General features: G+C 36.0%; 2 protein-coding genes and 1 long non-coding RNA gene across 7 annotated transcripts; 2 read left to right on the top strand and 1 right to left on the bottom strand.

The window, feature by feature from the left end:
- Nucleotides 1-7,529: 7,529 nt before the first annotated feature.
- LOC113316955 lies at nucleotides 7,530-8,567 on the top strand. The gene is made up of 2 exons (XR_003343123.1): nucleotides 7,530-7,655; nucleotides 7,855-8,567. It is a non-coding gene; the product is annotated as an uncharacterized LOC113316955 (long non-coding RNA).
- A 1,943-nt stretch (nucleotides 8,568-10,510) lies between these two features.
- LOC113315678 (protein ACCELERATED CELL DEATH 6-like) lies at nucleotides 10,511-17,495 on the top strand. The gene is made up of 6 exons (XM_026563938.1): nucleotides 10,511-10,645; nucleotides 14,845-15,342; nucleotides 15,505-15,657; nucleotides 15,782-15,937; nucleotides 16,105-16,547; nucleotides 16,797-17,495. The coding sequence occupies exons 2-6, from the start codon at nucleotides 15,015-15,017 to the stop codon at nucleotides 17,409-17,411; spliced, it is 1,695 nt and encodes a 564-aa protein (XP_026419723.1). The 5' UTR covers nucleotides 10,511-10,645; nucleotides 14,845-15,014; the 3' UTR covers nucleotides 17,412-17,495.
- Nucleotides 17,496-17,821: 326 nt separating this feature from the next.
- LOC113319280 lies at nucleotides 17,822-18,960 on the bottom strand. Of its 5 annotated transcripts, none has more exons than XR_003345286.1 (3): nucleotides 18,765-18,960; nucleotides 18,543-18,606; nucleotides 17,822-18,453 (listed from the first exon to the last, which is right to left on the bottom strand). XR_003345286.1 is itself a non-coding variant. In XM_026567551.1 (3 exons), the coding sequence occupies exons 1-3, from the start codon at nucleotides 18,822-18,824 to the stop codon at nucleotides 18,023-18,025; spliced, it is 432 nt and encodes a 143-aa protein (XP_026423336.1). In that variant the 5' UTR covers nucleotides 18,825-18,923; the 3' UTR covers nucleotides 17,822-18,022. The 5 variants fall into 5 exon arrangements, 2 of the variants coding, with proteins under 2 accessions (XP_026423336.1, XP_026423335.1); XR_003345285.1 differs by having other exon boundaries at nucleotides 18,747-18,956; XR_003345287.1 differs by having other exon boundaries at nucleotides 17,822-18,366; nucleotides 18,747-18,938.
- Between the last annotated feature and the right edge of the window lie 2,158 nt (nucleotides 18,961-21,118).

Genomic DNA, 21,118 nt, shown 5'->3' with positions numbered 1-21,118 from the left:
CCACTGCCTTCCTTTGCCATTTTATCAGCATTAAAGTTTACCTCTCTATAACAATGGGCAAAATGATCTATACATCTGATATTATCACAGACTATGTTCCATCTTGCAAGTATAAACCATGGCAGGTCATTTTTCTGGAAGGAAAGAATTGCAGCTTTAGAATCAGAGTTGAAGACTACTTCCATATGATGATTATGCATTGCCCATTCACCTGCACAAACTATGGCCATAATTTCAGCAAAATAATTTGTAGCAACACCAAGCCCTCCTGCTACTGTAATAAGAAAGGTTCCACTTCCTCCATCCCTTGCTACAAAACCATAACCAGCTAATCCTGGATTTCCTTTACTTGCCCCAAAGACCAAAAACCAAAACCTTTTTTCCAGTAGCAAGTACCAAGTAGGGTAGGAGACAAAGTTAACTCCCGAAAGTAGAAAAATAGTTTTTACGCCGGCCTTTCCAAGCCTTGCATAACCCGTAGGCAGGATTTACGTTACATGCCCCATCACAACAAAATAGAATTTTAGGAGGTGCAGGGAGAGTGAAAAAAACTTCTGCAACCTTGAAACCATAAGTCTGCATGTACTTGCTACCAAAAAAACTTAATATCTGGAGATCATATGCTTCATTCCTGATTTTACCTTTTAATCTGAATTCATTCTCACCTGTTAGGAAGATGATTTTGTTTTTAATCAAATCAATATTCTCTATTTCTCCTTCAAATACTGCTCTGTTTCTGATGAACGAAATTTTTCTGAGAATGAAGAAGGCTGCAGCTATCCACAGTTCTTTGATCACTTAAATTTTGTGGTTTGCCATCCCCAAGACATAATGGAAGGAAGAAGGGTTTCTGAATTGGAATACAGTGCAAATCCAACTCCACAAGATAAGACTGTAATTTGCAGGACCATAATACATGGTCAAGATTTTCTTCTTCATGTTTGCACAAGTAACACCTTGAATCCATTTGAAAGCCTTTAGATTTGAGTTTAGCATCAGTAGCACAAATTCCTCTAGCAATCTTCCACACATTGCTTGTTATAGTTGGATGTACACATGCTTTCCAAATTGACTTATAGCTATTTAAGACAGGGAACTTACTTCTTATGCACTGAACTGCTGAAGCAACAGAGAATTGATATTGTACCACACCATATTAGCCTATCTTTTCTTCCATCTATTACTGGCAGTTCTTGGATTCCAAAGAAATTTAGCATCTTAGAGGGGATGTTCCATTCTTTATTAATAGCTAACTTTCTGATTCTTGTGCATCTGTATGTAATCATTCTCTGGAAATAGAGTGCTTAAAGCTTTGTCCTTAATACATGCATCATTCCATATAGGTATATCTTCACCATCACCTACAATCCATCTAGAATGATTTTTGACTTCGGTCATTACCCATTTCAAGCCTGGCCAGATAGATGATTGCTTGTGATAATTAATCCATTCTCCATTTTTCATTTTGAATTTATCTTGAAAAAACAGGGCCCGTTCATCCTTACCTTGTTGAATTTTCCACACAAGTTTCATTAATAAAGCCTTGTTGATCACCTCTAAGTTTCTAATTCCCAGACCACCTTCTTCAAATGGCACACATACCTTCTCCCATTTTAAAGTGAAAAGTTTCCTGAAACTTGGATCACCTGTCCAAAAAAAATTTCTAATGGTTTTTTCACATTCCCTCAATACATTTTTTGGCCATTTATAAATGGACATGTCGTATATGGGTATGCTACTGAGAACTGTTTTGATTAGAACCAATATTTCTTCGAAAGCTAACATCTTCCCCTTCCAGCCTGCTAAGTAGCTCTGTAACTGTTCCACTACACTCCATACATGAATTGATTTAACTATACCAGAGAATAACATTACACCAAGATATTTGTCAGGGAAACTTGCCAGTTGCATATGACAATCACCGGCTATTGATTCTTTTATGATTTGAGTAGTACCATCTACAAAACATTTACTTTTGACTGCACTTACTATCTGGCCAGAGGATTCTTGATATTCAGCTAGTGTTTGCATTATCCTTCTCACATTCCTTCTATCTCCATTACAATAAAGAAACATGTCATCTGCAAAAAAGATGTGAGTTGGATATACTCCATTTCTATTAACCATTAGGATGAATCTTTTCTCCACCAACATTTGAGATAAGGCTCTGTTTAGCACATCTTCTGCTATTATAAACAAAATGGGAGACAAAGGATCTCCTTGTCTTAATCCCCTGTCAACTGAGAAGTATCCAGAAGGTCCACCATTTATCATGACTGATATTCTTGCTGATTTAAATAACACTTTAATCCAACTGATGCATTTTACAGAGAATCCCAATTTCTGCATTACTGTGAATAAGAATTCCCAACTGAGAGAGTCAAAAGCTTGAGTAATATCAATCTTCATCCCAACATTCCCACCTCTTCTATTGATTTCCATTTCATTCACCATTTCAGAAGCTAAAACTATGTTTTCTTGAATTGTTTTTCCTTTAATAAAAGCACCTTGTTGAGGTGATATAATTCTGCTGAGCAGGCTGCTTATTCTCATAGTAAGAATCTTGGTAATAATCTTTAAGAAAAAATTTGAGAGACCAATTGGCCTAAACTGATTAGCTCTCTTTGCACTTTGAGTTTTAGGAATTAAAACCAAAAAGTTGGAATGCAACCCATTTGGAATGTAGCACCTTTTCCAGCAGTATTGGATTGCAACTATTACATCCTGACCAATGATGTCCCAGCATTGTCTGTAGAACCAGCCACCAAAACCATCAGGTCTAGAGGCACTATCTGGATCAATATCATATATTGAAGCTTTAATCTCATTTTCACTTGGAATTTGATCAATAAAAACTCTGTCTCCATGTGAAGAGTTTTAGGAAATGCCTTCAAAATATTATCTGAAATTTGGACTTCTTGAAATTTGAACTTATCAGAATAATGTTTGACTAAAACTTCTGAGATTTCTTGTTGTGATGCTACAATATTGACATTCTCATCTTCAAGTTCAGTGATTGAATTTTGAGATTTCTTTATCTTCATAGTTGTATGGAAATAGCTTGTATTTGCTGCTCCTTCTTTCAGCCACTTAGTTCTTGACTTCTGAAAAAGAATTGCTTTATGATGCTTTGTAATAATTTCTTGCACCCCCTTTGCAGTAACTAAATCATTCAGAAGTTTGATATCTTCAGGATTTCTGTCAGAAGCTAAGGTTGCCTTCATTACACCATTATCTGCTTTAAGTAACTTAGCATTTACATCCCCAAAAGTCTCCCAATTCCACTTCTTAAGAATTAACTTCAGATATTTTAGTTTTGTCATGAAGATAAAGATAGGAGTACCAGTTACAATCTTATTCCATTCATCTTGAACCACCTTCAAAAAACCTTTGTAAGACAACCATACTTTTAAAGCTCTAAAAGGAGTATTATATGGCTTTGGAACAACAATATGTCTCAATCATATTCACCACTTCCAAAGATGGAATCACATTAACAACAGTGGAAGCAGAAGTACTTCCTATCTCAAGCATTTTCACCACTTCCAAAGGAGGAAACTCTTCAGGGATAAACACCAAATCTTCATTGTTTTTTAAGATCTCAAACCTGACAGAAGAAATTTCACCTTCTTCCAAGTGCTATTCATTATGAGCTAAGGGAGGAGAATTTATAGATTTCTCACCACAGTCTTCTGAGATATTCTTAGGAACTGGATTACAAATATCAAAACCAAATAATATATCAGTATCCTCTTTGTTTTTATTCTTTCTCCTAAATTTATTTGCCACTTTAGTTCCATTATCCAATCCACTTTCCTTTTGGGTTGCTTTCTTACTTTTTGCTCTGCATTCAGCCTCAAAATGACCTATTACTTTGCAGTGATTGCAAAATTTTGGCACCTTAGAAATTTGAACTCTCTGTAAGAATCCCCATTTTTAGTTTTCACCCATACCCTATCAGGGAGAGCTTTGCTGAGATCTACTTCTACCAGCACACTAGCATGATACCCAATCTTTCTTTGTAGAGTAGTGTCATCCACCTTCACAGGCCTTCCCAAAGCTCTACCAATGTTCATAAGAATTTTCTATTTCCAGTATTCAAAACTTATCCCAGGAAGATGAAACCAGACAAAAGCTGTTGAATTTTTTTGATTTTTAGCTTTGAAATTAGGTTCGCAGTTACGAATCTTCAAGCTCTGCTTTTTACTTCCCAGTATTGAGACCAATATAATGTCTATCTTCAAAATTATCCAATTTAATCACAAAGAAACCTTTACCAAGAGGTATTAATTGACATTTACCTTTTAAATTCCATTGATGTCTAAGGGATTTATCAGCAGCTTCAAAAGAGAGTTTCAAAAAATCCAATCTACCAGTAAGGCTAAATTTCCAGTCATCTATACATTCATCGATGTCATCATCAGAAATATAAACTTCAGGATCATTTTCATGCTTCTCTTCAACAGAACTTGAAAAATTAGAGTTATTATCAAATTTTTTGGATCTAGACTGATTTTCCATCGGATTTGGTAAAATTTCTGCCATAAAAACCAAGATGATAAAGAAGAAAACGTATGAAAATCAACACCAATCATTAGCTTCAGTATTGAAAATCACCCGAGGTTGCTTCAAAAATCACCCAGAAAATTGAAAGATCGAAGAAGAAAGTCAACTGAGTCTGTCGCCCGATTCGCACAGCCTCTCTCTCTCTCTTTAACTCAGTCTGATCCACTCACTACTATCAGTCGTCATGAGAGAATCCGAGGATATATCAAGATTCCTCATCATCCTTTTAGATCGTTGAGTGGATCTACCAGTTATCATTCTAAAAATAAACTAAAATCTAAATTAACTCTAAAATGGCGAAAGGCAAAACTCTACTAATCAATAAATCCCGGCCACAAGAGGAAGGATCAAAGACCCGTCCTTGAACAACGGAGAAGTTCAATTAGCACACTCACAGACTGATTCAAATCCAAAGATTGAAACGAAGGTGAGGCTGAGTTTGCAGAGTGAAATCGCCATGAGAGAGAAAATCCTTACTACGGACACTTATTGGTTTAGTTGCAGTCGCGTAAGATTGCTGTGCTGATTGGTTTAGATGAAACTAAACAATGTGATCTAACCCTTCCAAAGAAATTATTGGAACGATTAATTTGGTTGGTGGGATGTTACGTTGTAAACTTTAAGTTCGTTTAGATTTTTCTATGATATCTTTGTTTACCTGTGCTGCTCACATAAACTCGTTATTTTTGATGAAACCCTTATCTTTGCAATGAGGTTGATCCATCTAATATTGTCATTTGATGAATGAATTTTCCTATAAAAAAACATTTAAGACATTTTGAAACAAAAAATGACCTTTCGCAGGAATCAAAATTTTTGATGACCTTTTACCAGGAAAACTACTGAAAATGACCCCTAAGCGAATACGTACCTGTATTGGGGTCGGAAGGTTTTATGATTTTTGGATCTAAGGTTAATATAATATGTTCGAGTCTTTGTCAGTGAAGTCGACTTCTGTTCGCCATCTTACGTTTACCTAGTTAATTAATGATTTTCTAATGGGTCAGTATCGGTTAACAAATGTTTTTGACAAACCTTCTTGACAAAACTTATCAGCCGTGGGATCTTTCATATCGGACAGCTTATATTTCTAATGACATGGCACAAAATATATATTCTTGGGTTGTGTTTGGTTGTAAAAAAGTTATGCTTAAGAATGTAAACTAAACCTAATGCAACCCGAACATCCGTCGTCATCACTCTTGGCCTGGTCATTTTATGCTAATAAATTATTAAGATCCAGCATCCAGATGCAACATCTAACGAATGTTCTGATATACATGACCTCCTTTTATTTATTTTTGATTGACGATGTTATAATTCTAGCTCTTACAATGATCAATTATGTATAAACCCTTAACTGCAAATAGATTACGTTTGATCATCACTAGATATATATCAGAGCTTTAATTCAAGGAAAAAAAATCAAACCTTTGATTGATATTCGAGTTTTTAAGCGATTACTTTTTTTTTCCCTGTTATGAACGTGATGATCGTACAGGCGTAAATGAAATCATCTTTAAGCCTTGGTCAGCATTTAAGATCATTAACAATATAAGTGTCCTTAATATAAATCTACAGCATGGTTATTCAACCAAAACAATCAATTTAATAATAAGTTTCTTCCAACCATATAGATTTGATCATATCCAATTTAGTTTATCTTTGAACATAAGACATTATTCAAGATATGAGGGTCTAATGGGGAAAGAGTTTTCATTTCGTCAAGGGTCAGAATTTTCAACAGTTAATAATCTGCACCGAGGAAAGCAGAAATGTGGAAAGAAGGTGATGGAGATTTATTGGATTTTAGTTTCTATACCTTATATTTGTTCACCACCAAACGTAACCCGCAACTAAAAATGGTGCCATGTAATCAAAAATAGTAACCGTCAGATATACAAAATCAAATGGCTAGTATATTTTGTCAAATCTGTTTGTCAAAAGCTTTTGTTAGTCGATCCCGACCCGAATTGTCTTTTTCTAATCTTCTTGTAATCTGACAGTATTGTTTTAAGCGAATAAATATTGGTAGGATTCCTAGTTTATAGATAGACAAATAGCGCACAAGGCATGAGTATATGTAGATTCGTTCAAACCGACTGAGAACAACTCAATTGATTAGGGATCACTTTAAAAATCAATGCCAACCGATTAGCATTGACCTTGACCAATTATTTTGGTCTTATCATAATGTTTTCATATATTTTCATAGTATTTATTACTAACAAACTATTTTGCTAATAAATTTGTCTCCTGCAATTCAAGAATTGATTAAAGTCTACCTAATGAAACTATCATCCCAAAGAAAAATGAGACACTAGTTATTTTAAGGGTAATTTTAGAATCTGCCCCTTATTTATGGTGCAATTTCATGGACACACTTCATGTTTGAAGATGTTTAAAAAGTACCCGCGTTATCGTCCCATCTACATTCTGTGAACTAGATTCTTGAACGCCAATTGTTATGGTTGCACTAACACCGTTGAGTTTGAAAGCCAAACGTTTAAATCATGCATACTGAAAAACTAATTTCCCAGTGTATTTTTGATATATTTTTTTTTCTTCTTTGGAAGTACGTAAGTTTTTTTTTCCTATTTTCCTGTCCTTTTACCATTTTAATTTTTCAAATCAATTCATTTTTGAGAATTTTGGTAATTTTGGTTTATCTTATGTACCAACTACAAGAATCTAGATCCTTCTTTGTGGTGCAATTTGTGAAAACACTTCATGTTTTTAAAATGTTTCAAAAAAGTACCCGCCGTTATCATTTCCGTCTATATTCTTGAACGCCAATGGTTGTACTAACGCCTTCACGGTTGAACTCTAACAAGTAAACGTTAAATCTTATTGGGTAAGGGTCTAATTTAGGTACATAAGCTACTAATTAATTTCTATTTTTTTTATTTATTTAATTTTAAGAATTTGTTTCTTCTTGTCTTTATCTGATATTCGATGCCAATGTTTGTATTTAATGTTGATGAGTGAAATAATTTCTTAAGAACAGCACCATGAGCAGGATTTATGCATTAACCGATCTTCCTGCTCTCGTAGATGATCGTGAGTTCAGGGTATGGTTCGGTGGACAAGTAAGTTTGTTAATTATTGCATTTATTTGTTGAATCCATTTCAGTTCATTCACCTCGGCAAGCAGTCTGGAGTTTAACTCTGCATGAGAATATCAGACTGCAGCTTTTCTGCTCTTTGAGTTGTAATATGCTGATCTTGATTAATGGTTTTCTTCACTATAAATTGATCTAGTTATTATATATGCAAATGAATAAACAGATCTATGATGTGGCTGAGTATCTTGCAACAGCGAGCGAAGAAGATAGGAACAGTCTAATAGCCGCAGCAGATACCGTATAAACGTACTACGAAAATATGTTTTACGAGTTGTGCATCATTTCTTTTTCTGTGAAAATTTGTTCCAGTCTCAGCATGAAATTTAGTGGAAGTACTGCTAGAAAACCACGGGGTATTAGAAATAACTGTTAATTAAAGCTTGCACGAGTACTCTGAGATATACATCTAACTTATACCACCTCTGCTTTAAAAGTACGCAATAATACAACAGAAGCCGCTCGATTGCTGGATGGTCACGAAGTCCCACCGGAGGATCAAGGAGATATAGATAGAACTGATTTGTCCAGGAACCGTACACACTTCGTTCAACAAGCTCAGGCAGATAATACCAGGGCAATTATAATTATCATTGTTCTCGCTTTCTTTCTGTATTTTTTATCGAATGGTTCATCGTTTAAATAAAAACCAAGCCAGCTTCCATCATGAATGTGTAAGATTTCGTCTTTAAGCTCGTTAGGGAAGGGGTGTAGTCAAAAGTCCAAATCTTTGCTCCATTAGAATTTACTCTGTTATGGTTGGGAGTTGTAAGCCCCCTATTGTGTGAATTTGGTAATCACATATTGTGACAGTCAGTTGTGTGCTTGTAATTTAAACGTGTTTCATGTACTTCAATAAATTCTGTGTTATTACGCATTCGTCAATGTACATATGAACGTACATATGTGGGATCTGGTTCATTAGATGCCGATGAACGTAAGAGATGAGGTGCCAACTCGACTGCAACGCCATTAAATTCATAGGAATGTAGGATGTCTTACCAATCAAAAAAACAATAATTCGTAGGATGACTTGCTTTTTCTTTGATTGCTGGAGGATGGCGACATCCTAGAATATCTCGTTGGGTCTTTACGAGGTAGTACTTGTTAAGGAGAAGAATTGAAGAAATAAGGTGCAGCCTTATATGCTTCCCAGAACAAAATCAGACGATTGCCTTATGCTGGAGTATCCCTGGACCATGCCTCGTCTTGTTCCATCTCTGTAATTAACCACCATAAATGGTGTTTTACGGAAGCTGAACCACAAAATGGTGTTTTAGGAAAGGCAAACACACACTGGCCATCTGTCAGAAATAAGGTTTCTTTACTCTATACTATCTCCTTGGGTTCAGCCGTACAGATGAAGAATCGATCTCATGGTCGATTGGTAAAGAAAGAATTTTGGCAGTGAAGTCTGTATATTCTTGGTTTTATATACAGACCACGAAACAAAAAGAAGAACTCTTAAGTATCTGGTCAAGGTCCAGCTCCCCGCCTCGTAAAATTGGTTCCTTCCTTTCCCTTGGCAGGTTTATCACAAAAAGATAGCTACGAGGGATACCATTGGCAAACGAGGCACTGTAGTGGTTAATGGAATTAGCCACGCATTGGCAAATGCATTTTTCCTACTCCACTGAAATATGCATCTACTTCTTATCTTATGTGAAGTTGGTATTGGTTATGCCCGATTGTATTGATCTTATTATTAAAGGTTGGAAGGTTAAAAACCTTTTAACTGCAGGTCCAAGTTCTTTGGCAACTTCCACCAGCAACAATTACTTGGACAATGTGGAAGAACTGAAACAAGCTAATTTCTGAAAATGTCGACTTTGATGTAAAGCAAGTGATTGAAACAAATCAAATCCCAAGCCTATTTCTGGTGCAAAAACACGGAAACTTCAAGAGGGAATTATCTTGACAGTGCCGTGTCTATTTGAGTCCTTTTCTTTGGCCCTCTGCCTTCTGATGAAAGTCAATTAGTCAAGGTCCTTGACTTGAAAGTTGCAAGTTGCACCGCTCCTAATCTTTGAATCCATCCTGGGCAATGATAAAGTATCCATCGTCCCTGTGGTGGAAAAGATAAGTGACACAAAAAACGTCTTATTTAATATACAAAGAGTGAAAGAGTGATACATAACATCTACCAGGTTGTGGTGGGTTCTTGTTTTCATTGAGATTCTTATCTTTGAACGACGACAACAATTACCAACGAGGTGGAGAAGGTAAATGTCGCCATCACTCCCACTTTCATTTGTCTTTCAACTTAATTTCTTACATAATTTCTCCATCTTTCGTCATCATATTCTTCTGCTTCTTATCTATATCGTCATCAAACGCAATTTACCAATAATTGTCCAGTTTCCTGATCGACTATACATACAATATTTACATACACAATTTTTTTTATAGACTCAAACAAGTACAAGGTTTGTGCTAAATCATGTCTTCGGAGCAAGGATTTGTAGGCGATGGTAAATGTTTTGAGTCAAGACTTTGCAGACTCATGGAATATCAAGCAAAGCAAACTCAGCAGCAATTGGAGAAGTACCAAGAACAATATCAACGTCAATTAGGGGAGTTAACTGCGAGTATAACCAAACTTATACAAACACTAGAAATAAATGCTAAATTTGTTGGTAATGTTGGTACCGATGATAACCGAGTTAAACTTGAAGTTCATAGCGGACAGAATTCTGTGGATGCCGTCCCAACACTGCCACAACCAGATTGTATAGGTACACCTCGGGAAAATGAGCGGGAACCTGGTTATCAAGATAGGTACCGGGACAACCAAAGTACTCGTCAGGAAATTGAAGAAGAAATTGATGAGGAGGACACAGATCCCTGCCTGTTAGAACAAGGGATGCCTTGTGTTGATCATCAACCACAACAACCGCGCCTTAGCGACTTTACTAGAATTCCGTCGGTGGATTACCCCACAATTCAGCTTAATTCTGGTAAGTTTAATTGTTATTTTTTTTAATAGAGAAAGCTTTGAAGAGATCAACAACAGTTGTTTGAATGAGAATGACAGTTCTAGTATCGAATATCATGTCTCCAATATGAGAGTCCAGCCTCTAGCTGACCTATATGTTCGCCGACTGACCCGAAGAGAGGGAGTACCTTTTAAACTTGTTTTGAGGCATGCCAAAAAAATTTTAAGACATACTCAAGAAGGACAAAATAGGGTCACTAGATAGTATAATAATAATCCCTTATCAACGATATTTAATAATAACAGTAATGTCATATCATTTATATTTTTTATTTTATTTAAATTTTTTAACTTTTTTAGATTTAATTTTCTTTTTTTTAGTTTTTTAATGCTTATTCTGTATTTATAGTTATCAGTCGAACTAATTTTTTTCAAAACATACTTAAGTTCGGCTGATAAGTTATCAGCCGAGTTTCACTCTTTAACTGTTGAACCTAAGTTCGGCTGACTCGAGCAAAAAATAGGACAGCCGAACTTAGCATTGTTCTTCATAAAGTAAAGTTCGGCTAATATTTTTGTGTTTAATTATCAGCCAAACTGTTCATCAACACTTTCAGAATGAAGATCGATGAGTAGTTCGGCTGATAATTCGTTTCAATTTTAAGCCGAACTTCACTTTGTAATTATTCGAAGGTGATGAAAATTTTAGTCCAATTAGCGTGAGTTGAAGTAAAGAAGAGAAAAGAAAAGAAAAAAAATTAAGAAAAAAATTAAAATTAAAATTAAAAATAATAATAATAATAAAAAAAACCTTATCAAAAAATAAAATATTTTAAAAATAAAAAAAAACTCAAAAAAAAGTTTTTAATAAAATTAAAATAAATAAATAAGTAAATTAATTAATTAACCAAGGTTATCTAAGTAATTTAACTAGCTTTAGACACCCCTTATTAAGAACGCGCGATTATGGGATACTTATATTAATTGGGGGATATGAATTACTTTCCTCAACCAATAGTGTTTGCTAAGGGGTGTTTTTGGGAGGAAAAATACTAAAATACTCTTCCCTCAAAATAAAAAGCTAAAAACTTAAAATCAAAAAACAAAATCATATCCCCCATTTCCATCTTCACTGCCGGCTTTCTCGTTAGGGTTAGGGCTTTGAAACCTAAATATTTCCCACTTTGAAAATGATTTTGTTTTTTTACATTCAGAAGTGATGAAGACCATGCCGGAAGTGATGAAGACCATGCCGGAATTGATGAAGACCATGCCGAAAAATGGTGTCGGCATGCTTGGTAACTAACATTTCAATGTCGTAACTAAATATTGGCATGCTCGATAGAAATCTATCAATGCCGATAGTCAAGTGAAAAAAAAAATCAATTTTCTGAATACTTTACATAATGTGCCGGCAAAGAAATTTAAGCAACATACTATGCCGTTAGCGGTACCGGCATGCTCGAGAATTAACTGACTGTGCCGGCAGTGGACTGATTAAAACCAGAAAAAAGATTCAAAACGGAATAGGTTTTGAATTTCAAAACCAAAAAAATTTCTGGGAGGGGTACGCCTCCCAGGTCGAACACAGCTGGGAGGGGCTACGCCTCCCCGAATAGCGGCAAACATTTATGAAAATTTCCAACAAATGCCGACATGGATGGACGACCGACAACGACACTGGCACACTGTGTTGGCCGAATATTCCCTGGTACATGAAAATATGGTGCGCCGGCATTGATATAATTATGAAAACCATGTCGGCTAGGTTGTTCCGGCATAGTACTCATAGTTATATCAACGCCGGCAGGATGTTTTGCAGGTCCAGCCATGGTGAATCCAAAGTTACATCCGGAGAAGATTCAACATAAAAGACATATTTGTTGCTAACGTGAAGACTCAGAGACATCTCTTTGGTCACTATGGTCACTCATCTCAACCAAAAATTTTGAACCCAATATCCATACTTCTAATCTCTCCAAAATGATAAAGACTTCTATAAATCATTTTCAAACTAATCAATTCACATAACTAATTATTATTAACCACTAAACCTGATTAATGAGGGGTAGATTAGGAATTAGTGAAAATACATGGATATGGGGTGACCTTGATTTACTATTTAATTCCCGTTTTTGTCTTTTTCCTATATCCCCCAATTACGCATTCCTTATCAACCTACACTAGTTAGGGTAAGCATTGAGTATGCCTCAAAAAAATTTGGTATGCCTCAAAACAGGTTTCTTTTCATGGCCACTTTTTGTAAAATGAAGTCTCACGCAAGTGCAATTTGATAAAAAAAATTTGGAAATGTTTACTATTAAAAAACCAAAAATATCCCTCCCTTTTAGTCAAATTACTAAAACTTCCCTCCTTTTTAATCCAATTATTATAACCCTTTATGTATCTTATTTCTTTATGGGTATAATTGACAACCAAACTTTAATAAAACATATTTTAAAAATCCGCGTTTTGAAATTTTATCTCGTTGAAAGGTTTTGAAAATCTACGCGAAAAGCATAAACAACAATATCAAATTTAGAATTTTTACAAAAAATTCGGAGGTGTTTATCATTTTAGGCATAATTAGAAAATTAAATGTATATCCATTACACAAACCACCACAAAGGATGCATAATACTTTATGCAGTCATATTTTGGGTTATGCTTCAACTAATTTTCCGTTGTAACTAATAAAACAATGTACTCCCCCGTTTCAATAAAAGTGGTACTTTAACTTTAGGCACAACTCTCGATTATAAGTATAACGCGCTACGCAATCAGGTGGGTTTCGTTTTTCTTTGGTCAGCCCTCCCCACCGTGGTAGCGGTGTTCCAGTTGATTGGATGGTTATCGTTAGATCTTTTGTTAATTAAGTTGTCAAATAATGGTAAATGATTATCAGGGTAAACTTGGAAGTGCATATTTTTTATCCTGACAATTTTAGGGGCGACCCAAAAGGAATTAGGGGCGACACTAAAAGACAAAACAGGTCACTCAAACGTAATTCTAAGCTACCCCTTATCTCTGATTTTTCGAAATGGCCAATATGTCCTTATATAATTGGGAGTCTACACCATAATCGGTAGGTTAAATTGAAACTGTACCTACCGATTATAATGTGATACTTCGGCTAATAATCCCTTTTATAATCGGTAGGTTATCCAACATATATGACTACCGATTATAAGTTGCCCCAAAATGAGTTTTTTTCTAAAATCCTTCATGTATTGAATTTTGAAACCTGGTATAATTGGAAGGGAATACAACTTAACAACCTACCGATTATAAGGAGTCCCAGATCGAACCCTTGCCATATTCCATAGGTTTTGAGTGTACACAGCCAGCCATAAACACTTGGTTCGTGTTCTGGATGCAACATTAATCGGGAGTTAAATATATTACAAAACCTACCGATTATAAGTTGCCTCAAAATGAGTTTTTTCTAAAATCCTTCATTATTGAATTTTGAAACCTGCTATAATCGGAAGGGAATACAACTTAACAACCTACCGATTATAAGGAGCCACAGATCGAACCCTTTCCATATTCCATAGGTTTTGAGTGTACAAAGCCAGCCATAACCACTCGGTTCGTGTTTTGGATGCAGCGTTAATCGGGAGTTAATTATATTACAAAACCTACCGATTATAAGTTGCCCCAAAATGAGTTTTTTCTAAAATCCTTCATGTATTGAATTTTGAAACCTGCTATAATCGGGAGGTATTGTTACTCGTAGCTTTCCGATTATGGGAAGCCCCAAATCGTTAGCTTAGACAGGTTTTAATTCGTCCGATTATATAGGAGCCCCAAATTTCACCATTGCAAAAATCTAAAGATTTCTAATTTCTATACTTTAACAATCAGTAGTCTCTTGAGGTTCTTGTTACTCCGATTGTTATAGAAGCCAGATACGAGTTTGGCACATAAACGAACTTAATCGGTAGTGTAATCTAGTTAATAACCTTCCGATTAGGTATTTACAATCGGGTACAGTAAAGCTGCCGATTATGTAAGGACATTAACGTATTCTCTGCGTTTTTGGACATCTCTTAACGTAGTGTATATGTTGGGAATAAAAAAATCGCCCCTAATTCCTTTTGGATGGCCCCTAAAAATGCCAATTTTTTTATTTGACAGCGTTGATTAGTCCAAATATCACTTCATTTAATTTTAAAATGTGAAATACAATATTATATTGTCGTTTCTTTATCTTTGTAGGCAAGAGAAATTTTTATCTTCCTGGATGCTTGCCACTCTACAACTTCTCCCTGCAAGGTAAATGGGAAAAGGCTAAAGTGTTATTGACGAAGCAGCCGGAATTACTAAAATTAGAGATAACAACTGCCTGAGACACCGTACTACTAATAGCTGCAAAAAATAAACAATGGATGTTTGTTGAAGAACTCCTGAAGATTATGCCACCTGAAGCTCTTGAATCAAAGGATAACGTACAAGGTAACACTGCACTTCACATCGCAGCAAGAGAAGGAAACAAGAATGTTTCCAAGGCTATAGTGGATAAGAACCGTAATGCGACACAAATACGTGATAAAGACCAAAAAGTACCACTTCTAACGGCTGCATTGTTTGCTTCACCTGGACAGAAGGATACTATTGAGTATCTTTGCACCGTTACTGAAAACAAGGATCCAAGTCCATTTGCTGGCCCTGATGGTGCTTCTCTGATATGTAACATACTTGATGCTCATTACTACGGTACGTAACGGTTTTTACTGCATGCCCTATACATGTTGCCAGGACTTTACCCTGATTCTTTTTATGATTTATCATCTCGATAAAATATCACATTAGATTTAGAATAAAATGTCTAAACTTTTTGTATAGATATTTCTTATCATTATTTGTGCATCCGTGCAGATATTGCATTGTACCTCTTCCAACGCTATCCCAACTTGGTGCTAGAGAAAACAAAAAACAGCAGGATGTGGCCATTAGAAGTGATTTCTGAAAGGCCATTTGCATTTCGAAGTGAAAATAAACTGAAGTTGAGAGAACGCTGCATTTACTCACGTTAGTATTACTCCGCTTGTTAATTCTTTGTTAATAGCCCATTGTTTCGTAACGTACCAAAACATAAGCAATGGTCGTATGTATACACGACTGTGTAACACCAGCCAGTGCTTGTTTATAACAGTTATCCAAATAGACACAACTAGTCTTGGTCGTTACCATGGAAGTACTATGGGAGATGTGGAGAATCCATCAGTATGGTCGCAGGATGTTCATATGAGATATAGAGGAATCATTTCCAAGTTTTTTTCCAGATTCATCACACACTTTGCTCCTCATGGTAGGTTAACAATCAAAGCTAGCTTTATTTTAAGTTTATTTGGAGTTATATTGTCTTCACTTTTCTTGCAAAAGGCGCAGTCCTGAGTAAATTGCACAAGCTACTCCTGGCAAGCACCTGGGCCATTTATGCTTAATTTAAATGTATGTATAACATTCATTTTTCAGTTCCTAGTATGGAAAGAATATACAAACTGAAGCTGATGCATGAACAAGCTGCTGCTTTAGTTAAAGGTCTGATCTGTCACCTTCGTATTACGAAGAGTACAACTGAAATATCAGACTTCTTTAAGAATTCCCAAGTCTTGCAGACGGCTATAAAGTTCGGGACAAATGAACTTGTGGAGGAATGCCTTACACACTTCCCTGATTTAAATTGGGCAAATATGAACAACAAAAGATTGATACAAATTGCAATTGAAGAACGAAATGAGAAAATTCTTAAGCTCATATGTAAGACTAGTAAGGAATATAAGAAGCAACTTTTTTCGAACAGAGATTTAAGCGGTAACAGTATATTGCATTATGCCGCAAAATTAGCGCCTCTGCCTCAACTTACTTCAGTATCTGGAGCAGCTCTTCAGATGCAGAGAGAAATGCAGTGGTTTAAGGTACGTAACTTCTGTCACGAGGAAAACCCATCTACATGTGGCTCTCAGTATTGCTTAATATTCCCAGATTTACTCAATCATTTCAGATCCCGAGTTCAACCTGGGATCAGATTGGTGTTTTAAGGTCTAGGACACGTTATTGGGGATTTGTCAGTGCCCCAGTCGAGCCTGCCTAACTAAAAAGACGTGGGTCATTCTTAAGACTGCATAACTAGGTTCATACTGACTGACTAATGGTATTTCACTCAGGGGGTGCAAAATCTTGTAGATGAAAGAAATAGGCATGTCAGGAACAAAGATGGAAAATCAGCTCAATTTATATTCACACAGGAACATAATGAGTTAAGGAAGGAGGGTGAGCAATGGATGAAGGATACATCTCAGTCATGCATGTTGGTTGCTACTCTTATTGCAACCGTTGTGTTTGCTGCAGCATTCACTGTACCTGGTGGAAACCTAAGCAATGATAATAATGAATACAAAGCAGGCACGCCAATTTTCTTATATGTGAATTCATTCATGGTTTTTGCCGTAGCAGATTCCTTGGCTCTGTTTTCCTCGACCACATCAATTCTTATGTTCTTAGCCATTTTAACTTCACGATATGCGGAAGAAGATTTCCTCACTTCATTGCCAAAAAAGCTTATAATTGGCCTTGGCACTCTTTTTTTTTCTATAGCTACAACTATGATAGCGTTTGGTGCAGCACTTTTTATTGTACTAGGGTCCAGATTCACATGGGTTCCTATCCCTATAGCTTTATGTGCGTGTCTTCCCGTGAGCTTGTTTGCATTATTGCAATTTCCGTTGTTTGTTGTAATGGTCCGTTCTACGTATTGTCCTAGCATATTTCGTTTCGATTGACAAAGCAATCGGTATGTTTTAATATTATTGTAGAATGGCATGATATTACAGTAAAGCGCACTCTATGTGCAAGTATGATTTTCAGTTTCTTTTTTTATAGGAAACGCATATACATACTTGTTTCTCATTATTTCAAGTATGATAAAAAGCATTCCTAGTGCTTAAGGTTTTAAAAACCAGACATTAATATAAGGTTAATTTGAAGAGAGGACAGGTTATCTAACCAGGTAACTGCAGTATGTTATCACGAACAATGTTATTTTTCTTTTGTTGATTAGTATGGTGTTTCTTGTTAGGTTGTCTTAATATGTTGACCACTTCTTCAAAAGTTAAGATCAGTCAAAAATACGATTGATTAATGCCTGATAACACAAAGTTTTTATGACAAACATAAGACTGAAACACATAAGTGACTGTCAAATGGAAGACTCTCTTAGAACCACATAAGTGACTGTCAGTCTGTCACAAACTGCAATTAACAGATACACACACACAAGGGGGCTAACAATTTTTTATGGAGCCAAGATTCGGCCTAGAGACCCCTTCCCCGATGGGCTTAAAGATGAAGTTTTACAAATTCATGGTAAATTGATAGAAGACGGCTTGGTTTTTTATTTAGAAGATGAACTCTCCTTAGATAAAAGATAACCGAAGACAGCGATAAGGGCAACAATAAGTATAGTCTTTCGTTGCTCAATTGCTAGTACAAGTAGTTGGAGCAGTAGAGGTTGACCACTTCCATGTCTTTGTCCATTACCTGCCGGAGGTTGATTGCTTCCATTTCCTGGTGTCTTGCTCTTGCTTGCCAACACATGTTTAAAAGTATAGGTGAAATCGTCTTTATCGGTACTTGTATCACCGTCCGATGGGACCTTGTATCTCTTCAGCAGTTTAGCGGCTTCCTTTACATCATTCCTTTCTTTGAAAGCAGTTCTGGTTTAAGTTAGATATCTCACTGCGTACAAGCTTCAATTAACATTTAATTCGAATATTCAAATATTGTTTTCCTTAATTGCTACCTTGTATGGTTTTAACGCTGCAACTAAAGAAATAGAAGAAATAGAAGAAAATAAATGATAATCAAAAGCAATTTCATATTTCGCGAATTAACTCTGTTCTTAATATTTATACCTGCTGCGGCTATTAGACTTTCCCTATCTTTTCCGTCTCTTATATAGTCAGCCACATCATAAGTCTGTTTACGATCATTTGCATAATAGTTAGATCAAAAATGATGAAAACTAGTATCAAAATTGATGAAAACGTACTACAATTCAACCAGCAAAGCTATCTGATTCTCATTCAACAAATAAATGCAATAAGTTGTAAACTTACTTTTCGACCGATCTGTACCTTGGATTTAGGATCATCTATGTGATTAGGTAGATCTCTTAATGCATAAGCCCCGTCCATGGTGCTGCACTGAAGAAATATTTGACTCGTCCAGATTAAATAAACATTGGTGATCGAATCTTCGCTCAGATATGGACAAGAAGAAACAATTTTTTTTCCAAGAAGAAATAAGGAAATAGGAGTTCATGTCCCTACATTAGACATCTATTTGTCTATCAGTCTATCAAAACCTCAATTTCCAAAATATTCCCGAAAATGCCTCTTGGAAAAATGGCTTTACATTTGTTGACACTTTATGTCAATTTCTTAGCCAGCAAGATGACAACGTTACGTTATCCGGAGTCTTTTTCCAGATATCTCTATCTCATGCCGAGAGTAGCCATATACATGGTCTCAAGTATACTAAAGAGGCTCCTAACATTATTGATTTTTGCAGATGACTGTCTAATCTTTACTAAAGCTTCTTATTGGGAGACCAATAATTTAACGAGCAATATTAAGGCTTTCTGTATTGTTTCTAGAGAAGAAATAAATTTTCGAAAATCTGGTTTAGGGATGTACAAAGTGTCCGGAAGCCTGCGGCCTACTGTGTACCGTCCGGGTCCGAAGGAGCCCATGGGCGTCCGACAGCCTGTCATGGGCTTATCCGGCCTGTCCGATAATTATAAGTGGGCGGACCCGGGTATTTGTTCAAAAATTGGAGCCCGACCTGTTTGCATGCCTGGTAGCCTGTTTATTTACCTGATTCGACTGTCGGATAACATGAAATAAAGTTTTCTAACTGTGTGATGGATTTCACTAGGAATTAAATATCAAGTTTGGACAAATTATTGAGGTTGAAGAAAATTTTGACTTATATTTCACAGTAAAGTAATGAATTGCTTGAACTATCATTTGAACGAGTTAGAGATGTATCATCAATCATCAAGCTTAAAAGAAAACTAAACTGTATTTTTTTCTTTTTTTGAGCTATCTCTTGGGCCCGAGGCCTGCCCGGCCCGACCTGGTCTGACATGTATTATTTCACGGATATGGACGGGCCATGTGCACTAAATTTTTGCTACTACCCGGCCCCGCCTGACCTGTTAAACTTAGTGGGTAGTAAGCACTACGAGCCTGTCTGGCCCGGTCTGTGCTACAATCGGGCTTGGGCTGGCCTGTCCGGCCCGATGTACACCCCTAATCGGGTTAATTTCTCAGAAATGATGTCCGCACCAAACTATTTTATCCGAGCTTTAAATATCGAGAGGATTGCCCTTAATTAAAAATATTAAGGCATTCCTCTTCACGTTTTTAGATCAAAATCCGACTCTTTTCACCATTTTACTGATCAGTTTGAAAAGAGAGTAGCAAAATGAAAGGGCAAACATTTGAAATAAGCCGGTAGATCGGGATTGGTCCAGTAGGTACCAAAGGCCTCGCCTATTTATCACATGAATACATCCCTAGCAAAGTCACCCATTTAATGGAACAATCCCAATTTCTGGTGGGGCAATACCAAGTCTGGAGATGTGTACTTGAAACAGTCGAGTAAATTTTGTTCTCACAAAATTCAAGGTGGGTTAGGTTTCAAAAACCTAAATTTTCTCGACTTGTCTTTACTTTTGGAAACAACTTGGAATTTAATCCATAATCATGAGGATTTGTGGGTTATATTCTCTAAGTATAAGTAATTTAAACATGGTCATCCTCTTTACTACAATAAGAACAAAGATAGTTCTTATGTATGGAGAAGCATTTGTAAGGGTCTAGATTTTATCATAAATAATAGTCATTGGGAGGTTAGAAATGGAGAGCATTCAAAACTAATTGGACTCCAATTATTGTTCAGCCACTCTATATGGCTCAACCTGATCCCAACAACTTTATTGAAGATTTTAAAGACAATGATACTAATACTTAGAAAATAGACATGATCACTGCATTCTTTGGTGCTCGCTATTTCTATCAAATAATTAGTTCTAGGATCCCTATATCTAGACATGATAGACTAATTTGGCCATATAGCAAAAATGGTCAGTTTTCTGTTAAGGTCATTTCAGGTCAGATTGCTTTCATGCATAATCCTAATAATGATAACACCGTCTATAAATCCCTGTGGAGGTAACACATATTGCCAAATATCCATATTTTCATATGAAAGTGTTATGAACTTATTCTTCCATCTAAGTTTATCCTTGGTAGATATAATAATAAGCAGGATATCCTACTTGTACCATGTGTAACTCAGGTTACAGTGAGTCCCCTGAACATATTATTTTACATTGTGCATTTGTTAAATGTGTGCGGTCTATGACTCCTTATAATACTCTCATTACTCAAGGTTGTAATAAGAATCTTAATGGAGATTGGAC

This window comes from Papaver somniferum, chromosome 10 (assembly GCF_003573695.1).
Source record: "Papaver somniferum cultivar HN1 chromosome 10, ASM357369v1, whole genome shotgun sequence".
Lineage (NCBI taxonomy): Eukaryota > Viridiplantae > Streptophyta > Magnoliopsida > Ranunculales > Papaveraceae > Papaver > Papaver somniferum.
This window is presented reverse-complemented; position numbering and strand designations above follow the sequence as displayed.